Raw genomic sequence first — 14,697 nt, forward strand, 5'->3', positions numbered from 1 at the left:
CTCAGCTCACTGCAACCTCCACCTTCTGGGTTCAAGCGATTCTCCTGCCTCAGCCTCCTGAGTTGCTGGGATTACAGGTGCACGCCACCACACCCAGCTAATTTTTTTTTCTTTCTTTTTTTTTTTAGTAGAGAGGAGATTTCACCATGTTGTCCTGGCTGGTCTTGAAGTCCTGACCTCAAGTGATCCACCTGTCTTGGCCTCCCAAAGTGCTGGGATTACAGGCGTGAGCCACTGTGCCCAATGTCCTGTCCTCTTCTTGACCACCACATTAATATCTGTCCCCCACACTTTCTGATGCTTAATGATACTGTTTCCTACTTAGTTCTATTTGGTATTGTCTTATTTTTCTTCATTATTTGGTGTGTGCTTCTTGTCTCTTAAACTAGAAGGAGCTCCCAAGATGTGACACTCTGCTTCTACTTTCGTTTCCCCAACAGCACAGCTATCATGGATGCTGTTGGAGCCCCAGAGGCCCCCTTCACCAGGCTGCCATCATCAGCCTAGAGCTGTCCCCATCCCCAGAGATTTGGCCTGAGTCAAATATGAGCACACCCTGGGAGAGTAAGTACCTCTGTAGCAACTAGCAGCCGATGACTGATATAGGATAGTAAAAAAGGTCACAAAAGGTAGGGCCAATTCTGTGATTGAAAAAAGAGCTTCAGAACCTTCCCAAGGAACGAGGCTGTTGCTAGTCTCCAACCAAGAGCACTCCTTTGCTTACCTTTCTTCCACTGCTCTATTCTGCAGTAGCTCACAGCTGTTCCCTTCCCCACAGCTGATGGGAACCTCCTCAAAACCCTCTTGTCCCTCTTCCCTGCCAGGGTGGCCCACAACAAATGACTGACTGCTTTGGGGATACAAAAGGCCAGCTGCCTTGCCTCAAGGGAGTGTAATTCTGCTGTGGGACTTATGCCACCATATATAACAGTTCCCCATGGATCAGGCCAAGGCTAGATGTGACCGAGACACACTTTGTATGATGCTTTCCCTTTCCTGTCTACTCCACTCTCTCCCTTGCAGGTTTTTCCTGAAAAATACTTCCCATCAATAAATGTCTGTCGGATGGCCAGGTGTGGTGGCTCACGTCCGTAATCTCAGCACTTTGGAAGGCTGAGGCGGGAGGACTGCTTGAGCTCAGGAGTTTGAGACCAGCCTGGGCAACATAGCGAGACCTCATCTCTACTAAAACAAAATATTAGCTGGATATGATGGAACACGCCTGTAGTCCTAGCTACTTGGGGAGCTGATGCGGGAGGATCGCTTGAGCCTGGGAAATCGAGGCTGCAGTGAACCCTGATTAGGCCACTGCACTCCAGCCTGAGCCACAGAGCGAGACCCTGTCTCAAAAAAAAAAAAATTCTGCCTCAAGGTCTGTTTCTAGGAAACCCAACTTCAGGCCACTGGTGTCAGTACTCTGCCATCCTTTTCCCAAATCACTTTCTCATTCATCTCTGGAGACTGTTCAGATCCATGCTCTGGGCTGTGCGTACCATGGGACCTAAATTGGGCTGAAAGTACATGAAGGTGCTAGGTCAAAAACAACTGGGCTCTGTGGAAGTACTTGTAAGGAATACCTACTTACTACATAGGGTTGTTATGAGGGTTTTAAAAGCTAAATGAATTCAAGTGTCTGACTCCTCCTAGTCAATTTCATTTCTCAAAATCCTTATGGCATTCATCACCTAACCATTCATTCTTACACCCAATTGTGTTCCATATTTTATTTGGAAGTTTGGGCTGGGTGGTGTCTAAAGTCCTATCCACGTAAATTTCTGAATCTGTTGTCTTCCCATATCTCACATCTCCTTAAGGAAGTCTCCACCTTCTCCCTCAAGAAGAGATGAGGAAGGGCTTGAGCAACAGGGCTCAGCACAGGTTTGCAGAGCATCAACATAACTGCATATGGCAGCAAATGTGTTCCATGATCCTCCATTCAAGAACCCAAAGGCTTTTATTTTTATTTTTTCAAAATAGAAGTACCTTTTTTCCTTTTATTATACAAGTAACATACTTACGGTCAAGTCAGTCAAATATTACATAAATTTATCATGCGGAAAGGGAAAAACACCTATAACCCAATTCCTCAGAGATAACTGCTATCAAAATATTATTTCAGAGTTCTGCTATACACAAATATGCATGTTTCAATGGGTACTTCCAGGGACCACATGGAGATCCCTTAAGTTGAAACTGGACAAACAGAACAGTGGATGGTTCTAGCTGAGATCTGGGATAGTTTCTGAATTCAGAAGTGTTCACCAGCCACATTGCATGTATTAGCTGGAACCATATATGAAACTACGATACTCAGCTGTTTCTAACCTACAAACACAGTGATTACATATGGCTCAACTTAATGTATATGAAGCCTAGAATGTCAGAACTGATAGAGCCTTAGAGACTTTCAAGTCTATTTCATTATGTTGAAGAGGAAAACGGATGAGAGAGAGAAGTGTCCAGCCTAAGATCATACATCACCTTAAGTGGTAGAATCAGGGCTGCTTCTCTTCCTACTGGACCATGTACCTGTCTCTCATACTCTGCTTCTTTTAATATAATAATAATTTAGGTGCGATATCAGTCTTTTTTGTTTTTGTTTTTGTTTTGAGACAGAGCCTTGCTCTGTCACCCAGGCTGGAGTGCAGTGGCGTGATCTTGGCTTACTGCAACCTCCGCCTCCCGGGTTCAAACAATTCTCCTGCCTCAGCCTCCCAAGTAGCTGGGAATACGGGCACCCGCCACCAGGTCTGGCTAATTTTTGTATTTTTTTAGTAGACGGGGTTTCACCATGTTGGCCAGGCTGGTCTCGAACTCCTGACCTCAGGTGATCTGCCCACCTTGGCAATATCAGTCTTTTACAAGCAGATTCAACATGACATCAGAAAACTTCTCTCAGATAGTCGTGGTGGCTTACACTTGTAATCCCAGCACTTTGGGAGACCGAAATGGGCAGATAACTTGAGGACAGGAGTTTGAGACCAGCCTGGGCAACATGGTGAAACCCTGTCTCTACTTAAATATATATATATATATATAAATTAACTGGGTGTGGTGACAGGAACCTGTAATCCCAGCTACTCACGTGGCTGAGGCAGGATAATTGCTTGAACCCGGGAGGTGGGGGATGCAGTGAGCCAAGATTGGGTTGCTGCACCACAGCCTGGGTGACATAGGGAGACTGTCTCAAAAAAAAAAAAAAAAAAAGAAAAGAAAAGAAAAGAAGTTTCTCACATCACTCAGTCAAAACTGAAAAGACTGCTTGCTTTGGAGGTAGTTTAGTCCTGTTGGCTGGCAATGTGGCTGGGAAGTGCCCTGTGACTTGGTTCAAGAAGCATATGAACCATAGAGTTAACGAGGCCTAACATTCAGGGTCCTGACTCACATGAGCTCCTTCTTAAGGTCCTAGCAGGGGCCCTAGCAACATATTAATGTGGCAGTATATTTTCGTAATGTTTGCAAAAGTAAGATATTTTAGAATTCTTTTTCTTAAAGAGAGTCCCCAGAATTGTATGACCTTCAGGCCTGGATCCACTCCTGTGTGGCACAGAGTTTTGAAAAGCACTAGGCAAGGAGACCAGAGTTCCTGGGTTCCAATCATGGCACTATGCAGGCCCAAATGGGCAGCACAGCACTTGCCCTGCTTTCTTCACGGGAGCGGGGGCAGGGTGGTGGTGGTAAATCATATCTGTGATATGGGATAGTCATCACTGCTTCTCATGGCTGAAGATAACACATAAAAAATGTGTCCCCAGAGCATCTTCCTGTCTCATTTCCCTCTGCTACAACTTCTTCTCCGTTCTCCAATCCCCAGGCCCCTAATACTCCAGCCACTGAACCAGTTATTGGTCATTATCTGTTGCTACTTTTATATGTTTGTTCATGGGCTCCCACTGTTTATAAAGTCTATCTTTTCCTGGGGAAAAAATCCTTATGCACAAGGCTTCGGTCTACCAGCCCCTCTTCTCCCACCCCAGTGACGACCTCCCTTAACCGTGTTTCTTGTTGATCTTACAGATAGGGACACTGAGACCTGATGCAGTCCACAGCAGAGTTCTGGAGGCCCCAGACGCAATCCCCAGGTGTCTTGGTCTTCCACCGTCCCAGCCCTCTCGTGTTAGATCATAGACACACGGTTCTTGATATACACATGATAGGGGTCACTACGCTTGTCCACTTTGCGGGAGCGGGTGTATCCCAGGATGAGGCTGCCCACAGTTACAGCAAATAGAAACATGACAAAGAGAATGTACATGTAGGAGTTGTCATCACGGCCAGGTAGGCTGGCCCGCCTCTCTTCAGTCTGGTTGTCTGGCCCCAGTCCTGGCCCTGGCCGGCAGAGCAAATTGCTGTGAAGAGTGGCATTTAGAGCCTTCAGCACGGCATGCAGGCTCTCATACCAGGTCTCCGTTCCATTGGTAGTCTCCATAGCAACAGGGATTGAGGTGGGGGAAGACTCGGTAGAAGCTCTGGTGGCAAAAGAAAAGAGAGAGGGGATGGCTCTGTCACCTGCAGCTCAAATGACCTCCTCCCTTCAGATCCCAGGTAAAATCTTAGCATCATGGCTGATATGGTTTGGCTGTGTCCCCACCCAAATCTCATCTGGAATCATAGCTCCCATAATCCCCATGTGTCATGGGAGGGACCCAGTAGGAGGTAACTGAATCATGGGGGTGGGTTTTTCCCATGCTGTTCTCATGATAGTGAATAAGTCTCACGAGATCTGATGGTTTTATAAAGGGCAGTTCCCCTGCACCTGCTCTCTTGCCTGCCACTGTTTAAGATGTGCCTTTGCTCCTCCTTCACCTTCTGCCGTGATTGTGAGGCCTACCCAGCCGTGTGGAACTGTGAGTCCATTAAACTTCTTTTTCTTTATAAACTACCCAGGCTCAGGTATTTCTTCATGGCAGTATGAAAATGGACTAATACAATAGCTTATTCTAGCTGCTTGATTACATGTTTGTCTTCTCCATTAGACCATACACTAAACAATAAGGGCAGGGCCTATATTTGTTTTACTCACTGCTATATGCAATCACTTATGACAGCATTCAATAAGTAAGTACTCAATAAATAATTGTACAACAAAGCCTTCCCCGACCATCAGAACCCATATTAATCTCTCCTTTCTTTGGATTCTATAAATCACTGAATTTTAGATTAGAAGGAACTTAAGGATTATTTAATATAACTCTTGCCATTTTATACACAGGGAAACTGAGGCCTTGAGAGAATAAGTGGCTTGTCCATGATCACAGAATATTGGAAGTAGAGCCAAAACAGAAAGCCCTGCTCTTTGTGGCTAGCTTAGAGCTGCTTCCACTTCCATGCTAGCTCTCAGCAGGACTGTGCAGCACCATTAGAAGACATTCATCACAACTCTCCTTGAGCACAGTTCTCTTTAGACTCCACAGACAGGTTGGGCACAGTGGCTCACGCCTGTAATCCCAGCACTTTGGGAGGCTGAGGCGGGTGGGATCACTTGAGGTCAGGAGTTGGAGACCAGCCTGGCAAATGTGGTGAAACCCGTCTCTACTAAAAATACAAAAATTAGCTGGGCGTGGTGGTGAGCACTTGGTAATCCCAGCTACTTGGGAAGCTGAGGCAGGAGAATCACTTGGACTCAGAAGGTGGAGGTTGCAGTGAGCCAAGATAGAGCCACTGCACTCCAGCCTGGGCCACAGAGCGTGACTTTGTATCAAAAGAGAAAAAAAAAGACTCCACGGACACCTTTTGGAAGACACCTGGGGATGGTTTAAATTTCATCCTGCCTGGCGGCCAGAAGCTGGATCATTTGCCCTCTCAAGCATCCTGTGTCCCAAAGACTAGATATTCCTAGCTATTTGTAGAAATTCTATTGGAAAGAGGTGGTCAGGGAAACGGGAACAGGTTGGTAACCACTGCAGGCACTGGAGAAGAGAACAGCAGCTTGGGCCTGAGGGCGGGAGAGTGAAAGGAGTTCTCAGTCTGGCTTGGGGTTTACCTGCCCACAAAAAGCAGACACAAGCACGCCAACTATCTTGTCTCCTGAAATAAAGTCATTATGTACCTGGCATATAGTAAGTGATTATAAATGTTCCTTTCCCTTCTTCTCAGAGATCCTTAGTCTATAATATAGAAAACTTTTTTTTTTTTTTTTTTTTTGAGACGGAGTCTCACTCTGTCGCCCAGGCTGCAGTGCAGTGGCGCGATCTCGGCTCACTGCAAGCTCCGCCTCCTGGGTTCACGCCATTCTCCTGCCTCAGCATCCCCAGTAGCTGGGACTACAGGCGCCCGCCATCACGCCCGGCTAATTTTTTTGTATTTTTAGTAGAGACAGGGTTTCACCATGTTAGCCAGGATGGTCTCGATCTCCTGACTTTGTGATTCGCCCACCTCGGCCTCCCAAAGTGCTGGGATTACAGGCGCCCAGCCAGAAAGAACATCTTAAAACAGACTTGCATCCTTGTCTCTGAAAAACCATATGTCATTCCCTATAAACAAGGCCCCACACTCACTTCCTTTAGGAAGCCTCCATTCAGTGCTCCCCACCTCTCAGCCACACTACACTGCCTTTATCATCACAGCCTTCCCTTCCCCCCAGCACTTACATATAAGGCAATATGTGGCTGTCCTCTTGTTTTTGATAAGGATATCATCAGACCACATGCGTCTGGTCAGCAGGGCTATGTCTCTTACCCCAGTCTGGAGGACTACCCTGAGACTGGGTGTTCTCCTTTCCCAGGGCACTACCTTGAGACTGGCTGGGTATTCCCTTTTTCTAGATTGGCTGGGTGCTCTCCTTCTCTCAATAGTTTCTAGTAGAGATGTTCACTTTAAGGAATTCTCTATGGGCCAAGCATTCAGTCCTCCATCATATGGGTAGAACTGTTAACAAACTAATACGTGACTATTAACCATAAGATCTCTTCCCTGGAAAAGATGATCATTCTGACCATGAAAAATATTCATCAATGGCTCTATGAACACAATCAGCCAGGACTGGGCAGCATTTTATGCAAGGCCTTTGGGGCCCTCTGACATCTAGTACTTGTGCTGCCTTGTCTGGATGCAGGAGGGGAAAAGAACACGAGCTCACTGAGTTAAGATCCAGGAGATATACGTTCTCATCTACTACCCCATGTGTCAGGCAAGAACTCTGTGGCTGCTGCTTCCCTCGTGTGGGCCAATAGCAAGTAGGAGCAGCATGATGAAATAAATAACTCAAAAAATCATCTAGATAGTTATCACCAATATGGGCCACACCCTGTGATGGGAGTTCGGGGTGGCTCAGATCCAGTGCCTTCGCCCAGGGGCTCTGATACAATGCAGGGGACAAGCAAAGAGCTACTAAGGCTGAAAGGAATAAGTGATGGATACTGATCAGGGCTCAGAGAGTGTCCACAGTGATGGAGGCATTTGAGTTGGACCTTGAAGGGTTTTTAAGAGGCAGAAAAGATGAAGGAAACATGAGCAAAGGCAGAACAAGAAAGTGTGTAAATGTTTAGAAGAATGGAAAGTAGCATAAAGAGGTTGGAGTGTAAGATGTGTGGAAGAATAGTGTAGGATGTGGGGCAGGAGAGAGAGGATCCAGATCATGGGGGGCCTTGAGTGCCACGCTGTAGAGTTGGAACTTTATTCTGTAGCTAGGGAAAAGCCATGGAATGGTATCTTAAAAGAAGATAAAATGGTCAGATCTGTGCCTGGAAAGGATACTCTGGCTGTCATGTGGACTGGAGGGAGCTGGAATTGAGGCAGTGAGCCCAGCTACCAGAGTCTTGAAATAGTTTAGTGTAAGATGCTGAGTCATGAGTTGGGGCAGAGAGGATAACAAAGTGGGGAAGTGGGGGTAGAGACAGTCGTGAGACCTGAGGAGGAAATGGCTAAGTGAGGGTTGAAGGAGGAAGGGGCCTCAGGCAATTTCATAGGTAGACAACAAACAAACAAACAGTGTAAGTGTCTTGATGAACCTACTCTGAAGGAAATAAGTTCCTTTCCCTGGGTGGGCTTTGGTTTCCTCATCTACCAAAAGACATTATCATGGAGTTGTTGTATGGTAGGTATAGAGTTTCAATTTTACAAGATGAGGAGATTCTGGGGATCTGCTGCACAACAAGGTGAATCTAGTTAACACTACTGAGTGAACACTCAAGAATGACTAAGATGGTATATTTTTGTGTGTGTGTGTGTGTGTGTGTGTGTGTGTGTGTGTTTTAAGCACAATTTAAAAAAATAGGCCAGGTGTGGTGGCTCACTCCTTTAATCCCGGTACTTTGGGAGGCTGAGGCCGGTGGGTCACCTGAGGTCAGGAGTTCGAGACCAGCCTGGCCAACGTGGAGAAACCCCGTCTCTACTAAAAATACAAAAATTAGCCGGGTACACGCCTGTATTCCCAGCTGCTCAGGAGGCTGAGGCAGGAGATCCGCTTGAACTCAGGAGGTGGAAGTTGCAGTGAGCCGAGATCACGCCACTGCACTCCAGCCTGGGCAGCAAAGCAAGACCTCTGTCTCAAAAAACAAACAAACAAAAAACCCCACAAAGAAAGATGATCATCCTTTCCCTCCTCCTTCAAGGCTTGCTATGAGCATATACTTGTATTATGTAGAAGAGGATTAAAAACTTTTTTTTTATTTTCAAGAAGCAAATATGTACACATAGGTTTAAAAAAAAAAAAAAGAATGGACGCAGCACATACAGTGAAGGTGAAAGCTCCTAGTCGTCCCAAGCTCCATCCCAGGGCAGGGCAGTTACCATTCAGTTTTCTTAGGTATCATTGGAAAGGGGTTTTAACTGACAGGGAGAGGGAGGGAAATCTCAATCTGGAAGACTCACCAGACTGCTGGCAAATCCACTGGCTCTCAGTCAGTTTCAGGAGTCTCTTTGTGGACACACTAAGGCTCCTCCACCCCCGAGCCTCTTCAGGATGTCTCTGGACACATCTGGGATCTCAGTATTGACTTCGGAGCTGGGAAAGCCCAGAGCTAGAAAGCAGGAGAGAAGGCAGAAAAGGAAGGAACCAGACACAAAGCACAAACTTCAGAACCAGGGTGGATTGCCCAAGGCCAGGCCCCAAGGATTATGCAACAGTCCTGCTGTGGGCTCTGACCCCCTCCCATGGCCCCTCCCCTTCCTGCAGCAGCTGGGTCAGGCCAGCCTAGGGTTGCAGTTAAAGGAACTGTGCAGTGACCAAAGGGCCTCTGATTGCTGTCCCCCACCTCCAGACTTACAGTGTCTTCACTGGGTGACTTCATGAGAAACCTGTTTAAAATGTGGACTCCCACTCAGGGACCAGCTGATGGTGCAGCCTAAAACATTCCCTTTCCTAAGGGTTACCTTAGCAAGGTCCTTTTTTGAATCCCAAGGGAATTGACATGAGTGGGAGAATGCCAGCTGGCAGCTGGGTTGATATTTTACATAGGAACAAATGATGTGTTACCACCCAATCTATTCAGATAGACAGGATATGAACACGGTCACAGAATGAACACTATCTGTAGCATAGCTTTGTTGTGAAAATTAAAGAACATCATGTAGTGCTTGACACTAGACACTGCACATACGGTGGTTGTTTTTGTAGAGCAAGGCTGGAAGGGCCTTCAGAGCCCATCTAGGCTATATGCCCTCACTTTACGGTGAAGGAAATGGAAACCAGGGGAGTTGTCCCAGCTCAGCTGCTCCTTGTGTGACTTTGGACATAAGACTTCCCTTTTCTGGGCCTCAGCTTCTGTCCGCATCTGTAAAATGAAGGGGTCTCAGTTGGTTCTAATGTCCTGTGATGATACGAATCATGAAACCATGCTGTGAGACCATGGGAAGTTGGAGAGGCTGATGGGAGAGGCATTTTGGGGGCTTTCTAGAGCATCTCAAATCCCAAGATAGAGAAGGCTGTGGACCTCTTCCTCACAGGTTAAGATGCTTCTGAGCCCTGGGACTGACTGACATCTAATATCCCAGTCGAGCCAAACTGAGAGATTTACTCATTTTTCCTCTTCACAGCTCACCTGCCAGGATGATCTAGCCTGAGGAGGGGATAGACTCTGCAGAAGGTGGGGGAAGGGGACAGTGTGGAGGGTAGGGTGGGCTTTGAGGCAGGGTTCCATGAGGGGAATAAAGATTCATGAGACCTTTCATGCCTCAGGGCCTCTCTGAATAGACTAGGATGTTTGTGCTTCTGACAGGAGGAGGAAAGGGGCCATAGTTCCACATCTCTAGGTGCTGGGTTTGTATGGGAGGGAAGGCTGGGGTGCCAGGGCCTCCTGTCTGAGTTAGGAGAGGCAGAGAGCTGATGAAGGCACAGGTTGGTTCTCTATGGGGCTCTGGGGCTGCCTCTGGGGCTCAAGCTGGGGACTGGCAGTCAGCAACAGGGGAGTTTTGCCACTGTTTCTGAGCTCCTTGGCTTCCCTGTCCAGGAGAGTCCCGGATTACCGAGATCCTTGGATGGGGGAGATGGAGCTCCTGCCCTGGAGAGGTCTTGCCTTGAAATAGAAGATAGGCCAGTGAGGAAGGAAGGTGAGCAGACGGCCAAGCTGAGAGGGACTTTAAGGATCATCTAGAATCTAGATTCCAGGCCAACCCCTCCATTTCGTAGATGAGGAAACTGAGGCTCAGAAGGGAGAAGTGACTAGTCCAAAATGACATGGCCCATAAATGGCAGCACTCAGACAAGAACCCAGGTGTTTGGGGTACTGTTCAGGTGCTCTTTCCACTACAAATGGCAGTGTTTCCTCACACCTAAGCTTCACATCACACCAGACACAGCCTGTTAGTGTCATGGGGCATCATCTCCTCTAACTTCGTTACTATGGCCTTTTCATGCACCACAGATTCTCGCCAATCTTAGTCAATGATCCAGTGAGATGGAGGTTGGTAAGCTTGGGAGGAGAAGTTAGACTTCGTTTATGCTCTCATCTTCCATGCACCCCACTGCTCCAGACCTACTCCTGATTCCCCAGATGAGCCAGGTTCACTCTCTGTTCCTGCTATTTCCCACACATTCACAGGTTCTCACAAACTGCACTTGCCTTACACTTGTCCAATCCCTAACTTGGAAGTTGGGGAATAAAGCTGTGATCTGAGGGATGAACTGGGGATCTTAGTGGGGTTTTCATTCAGGTTGCTCTGGGGAAAAGTGAAACTCTACCCTTGGGTCTTTCTTTCCCGTCACTCCGTTTCAGCTACTCTTTCAGAATGAGCGTCTTCAGTGTCTGGAAATGAAGTACAGAGAGGTAGGTAGAAAAAGTCACATAAAGCAGGTAGGTGATCCAAAGACAGTTCCTGGGGTGCACAGTTTTACCACTGTCCCCTTGGTGGTCTTACCACTCCTGTGGATTGGAGAGCTGGTGGAGTGGGAGAGGAGTTGAAGGAGTAGCCCTTAGCATCCAGTTGGAAGGACAAAGGAATAGAATCTGAGCTGGAAGAGATCTTCATAATCATGTTGTTGGTGCAACCCCCTCATTCAACCAGTGGGAAAATAGACCCTCCTCCCCAAGGGAATCACCTGCTTAAGGTCTCACAGCTCAGTAGTGGCAGAGTTGGAGCCAGAAACCAAGTATCTTGACTTCCCCTCCACAGACCTTTCCACTATAAGTTCCCTTCTGCCAGTAGGGCAGACTCTAAACTCTTCTGATTACCACTGAAGCTCCTTGAAATGTGACTCTGACACTGGCCTCATCTCCCCACAGCTCTTTTCAGTGGCCTGCACCCATGACACTGAAGTACAGGCCACTCTCCAAATATTCCTTGCACTTGCACATCTCTTGCCTTTGCTCATGCTGTTTTCTTAAACAAGAATGTCCTTCCTCTTTTTACCTGCCTGGCAAACTCCTACTCATCCTTCAAGACCCAACTCCAATTCATCTCTGCAGACCTTCTCCTGGGACTCCTCCTTCCTCACTCCCTAGCCAGTTAGTCTCTCCCTCTTGTTTTTTCCCAAAAGTGCTTTGCACGAAGGCTTATTAGAGCACTATACTGTACTGAAACTGTGTGTGTGTGTGTGTGTGTGTATGTGTGTAACTGTGTGCTTTAAGGTAAGAGGGCAGGGTCCTGTGCCTCATAGATTTATTTCCCAGCCCTGATACCTAGCAGGCATTCAAGAATAAATGAATCAATGCCTCTTCTCTAAGAGCATTCCCCCGCTCTGGCACACGCACATACATTCATGAAAACAGTTTACAATATTTAAAAAGCAACCTCCAGGGCAGGGCAAAACAGATTTCATTTGGTCTGGGGAAGGGATGGCTCAAAGAAAAGAAGCCATCTCAGTCAGGTGGGGTGAGTCAGAGGAGGAGGAATTCTAAGCCTTCTTTGGAAGCCCAGATGCTCCCTGCACCTGGACCCCATTCAATCCAAAGGGCAAACATTCTTGGCCTCAAAACACCAGCAATGGCTTTGCAACCCTCTTCCCTGTGTACCTACCCAGGGTGTGGCCACATACACCCACCCACTGCACACACACACACAGTCCAACTCCCCAGTCCCTCAGCCTGTGATCTTGCCGTTCAAGTGTTCCTTTCATGATTCTAATCTTGGCTGTATGCTTGGCTCTGTGTCCTTGAGCACTGCATTTACTTCCTCTGAACCTCATCTATAAGATGGGGATAATGATCCCTGCCCTGCCTACCACACATGAGAACTAGAGGAGACAAGAGATGGGAAAGTTTTAGAAATTGCAAACATACAAGATAATTATCAGGCAGGCTGGTCACACTGTTTTCCTTTTCTGTCTCCACATCTTTCCTTTCCCCCCATATTACCAAGAACAACCATCTCTGTGTCTCCTTTCCCACCCCAGGTCTCCTAGCCTCAGAAGCAGCCAGGAGGTTCTTATTATTCTTCTTGATTCCCAGGAACCTCACCTTCTCCAGAAGCCTTCCTTGTTTCCTACCCTCTCTGATCATTCCCGCAGTCCCTTATCATTGAGGGGTACCATTCTGTAGTCCTGTAGCTGGTGGAGAACACATCAGAGGGGGAATCAGGAGACCTGGGTTCCTGCCCCTACTAGGCCAACACGTCTAGCCGTGCGTTTTGGTTAAGTAACTTTATCACTCTAAGTCTATATCCCTCTAGGCCTCATTTTCCTCATCAGTAAGATGGACTTTCTTGTCTTGCTTCCCTCTTAGAAGGTATTTTGAGCACTCGCACATTAAGTTTATGGATGTGCTTTGAGACGTATAGACTGAGTGAGGGATGGAGAAGGTGATGGTTATCATCTCAAGGAGTCAAGAAAATCTGAAAGCAGTTTCTAGGCCCCCAGCATGGGTCTTCCTCCATCAGGAACAGACAAAGTGGACAGATGCAAGGAAATAAGGAGGAGCTCACACGTTTACAACATGCCTTTGTAGGTGAAGTGGAGAGAGCCCTGGGCTAGGACTGAGGAAACTTGGGTTCTAATTCTGCTTGGTCTCTGTTGTAACCTTAGGTAAATCATCTCCCCTGGGGCATCAGTTTCCCTATATGCAAATTAGTGGAGAGGATTTCAGGAGGGATACTCTGGTGGGCTTTCACGCAAGAACTAAACTCATTTATTTTCGAGATAAGAGACTCTGAGGTCCAATCCGCCTTTCCCCTTCTATCCCATGGGGTATGCAGGCAACAGGAGCAGGAGGCCCGTTTTACAAATGGTGACCCAGGAAAAGCGAGCACAAGGCGCAGAGCTGAGGGATGACTGCCCGGGTTTACACAGCCTGTAAACTAGAACTCAAGTCTCCCGACTCCCAGCCTCGACCTATGTTACTGGCAGCAGAAGATGCTTTTGGGAGTCACCAGGTTTCCCGGGACTAGGTCAGACAGGGTGAAGGACACAGTGAGGTGTAGAGGGAATGGGCAAGTCAGCTCCGCAGAGCCGGTGGCTCCAGCCAAATGAGACTGTGCTGGGTCCTGAAATGTCGTTTCTGCGTGTGCACTGGCTGCCAGCTGCAAGTGTTCGCTTGCACGTCTGTGGGTGTGGAGGAACTTTTCTTGTGGCCGTCTTGAGGGCTGGGAATAACGGCGCAAGTCCCCACGGTTTCCAGACGGGGCGCGCAGAGCCCAGCTCCCTACTCCCACATGCTGCTCCACGATCACTGCGCTCGGGAGGATCGGGGAGGATCCGGGAGGACTAGCTTGGTATTTGCAGCGCCCACCCCTCCCCCACTCCCCCTCGGTTCCACAGTCTCACGGAGAGCGCGCCGTGGCCCTTGGAAGGGAGGCGGGAAGACCCCTCATTTCCACCCCAGGCCGCAGCTCAGCCTTCCCAGCTGGGTGGGTGCCTTACCTGCCTCTCAGCAAGGCTCCGGGGCGCCCGTTTGCTCGCTGGACACGGCGCCCTCTGACCGAGGGTGGCCCAAGCGCTGCGACCCTGTGCATTCCACCAGCCCCGTTCCACTCCGCGGGTGCCCAGCACCGCCCAGCGCGCTCTCTGGCTCTGGGCTCCCACCCGCGCTCGGCTCCCTTTTCCCTCCCCCGGGCGTCCCCTCCCCCTGCCCCGCCCGGGCCCCAGCACACCCACTTCTCCCCGGGCTGGCCTGGAGTGCCTCCGCCCAGCTCCTTGGCCTCCCCCGGCTGTGGGCTCCGACCCTTCCGTCCCCTGCAGCGCCTGCTTCCTGGACCAGAGACCGAAAGCCTCTCGCTCCGCTGGGCCTCAGCAAGCCCAGCATGAGGCCGATCTCCAGGAGTCGGTTTTGCTCCAGTGTGGCTGTGTGGTGGTGGGCGAGTCGCTGCCCCTCACTGGGCCTTGGCCTG

At 48.6% G+C, this 14,697-nt stretch overlaps 1 protein-coding gene across 2 annotated transcripts; it reads right to left on the reverse strand.

Moving 5' to 3' along the window:
* Positions 1 to 1,935: 1,935 nt before the first annotated feature.
* On the reverse strand, positions 1,936 to 14,401 carry KCNE3 (potassium voltage-gated channel subfamily E regulatory subunit 3). 2 transcript variants are annotated; one of them, XM_001174917.7, is made up of 3 exons: positions 14,231 to 14,401; positions 8,812 to 8,960; positions 1,936 to 4,469 (listed from the first exon to the last, which is right to left on the reverse strand). In XM_001174917.7, the coding sequence occupies exon 3, from the start codon at positions 4,427 to 4,429 to the stop codon at positions 4,118 to 4,120; it is 312 nt and encodes a 103-aa protein (XP_001174917.1). In that variant the 5' UTR covers positions 4,430 to 4,469; positions 8,812 to 8,960; positions 14,231 to 14,401; the 3' UTR covers positions 1,936 to 4,117. The 2 variants fall into 2 exon arrangements, with proteins under 2 accessions (XP_001174917.1, XP_054518513.1); XM_054662538.2 differs by having other exon boundaries at positions 8,812 to 9,713.
* Positions 14,402 to 14,697: the final 296 nt, after the last annotated feature.

Source organism: Pan troglodytes, chromosome 9, assembly GCF_028858775.2.
Source record: "Pan troglodytes isolate AG18354 chromosome 9, NHGRI_mPanTro3-v2.0_pri, whole genome shotgun sequence".
Lineage (NCBI taxonomy): Eukaryota > Metazoa > Chordata > Mammalia > Primates > Hominidae > Pan > Pan troglodytes.

What these genes read in the sequence shown, in the direction of transcription:
- KCNE3 (XM_001174917.7), bottom strand. Translation starts at nt 4,429, where the DNA reads ATGGAGACTACCAATGGAACGGAGACCTGGTATGAGAGCCTGCATGCC.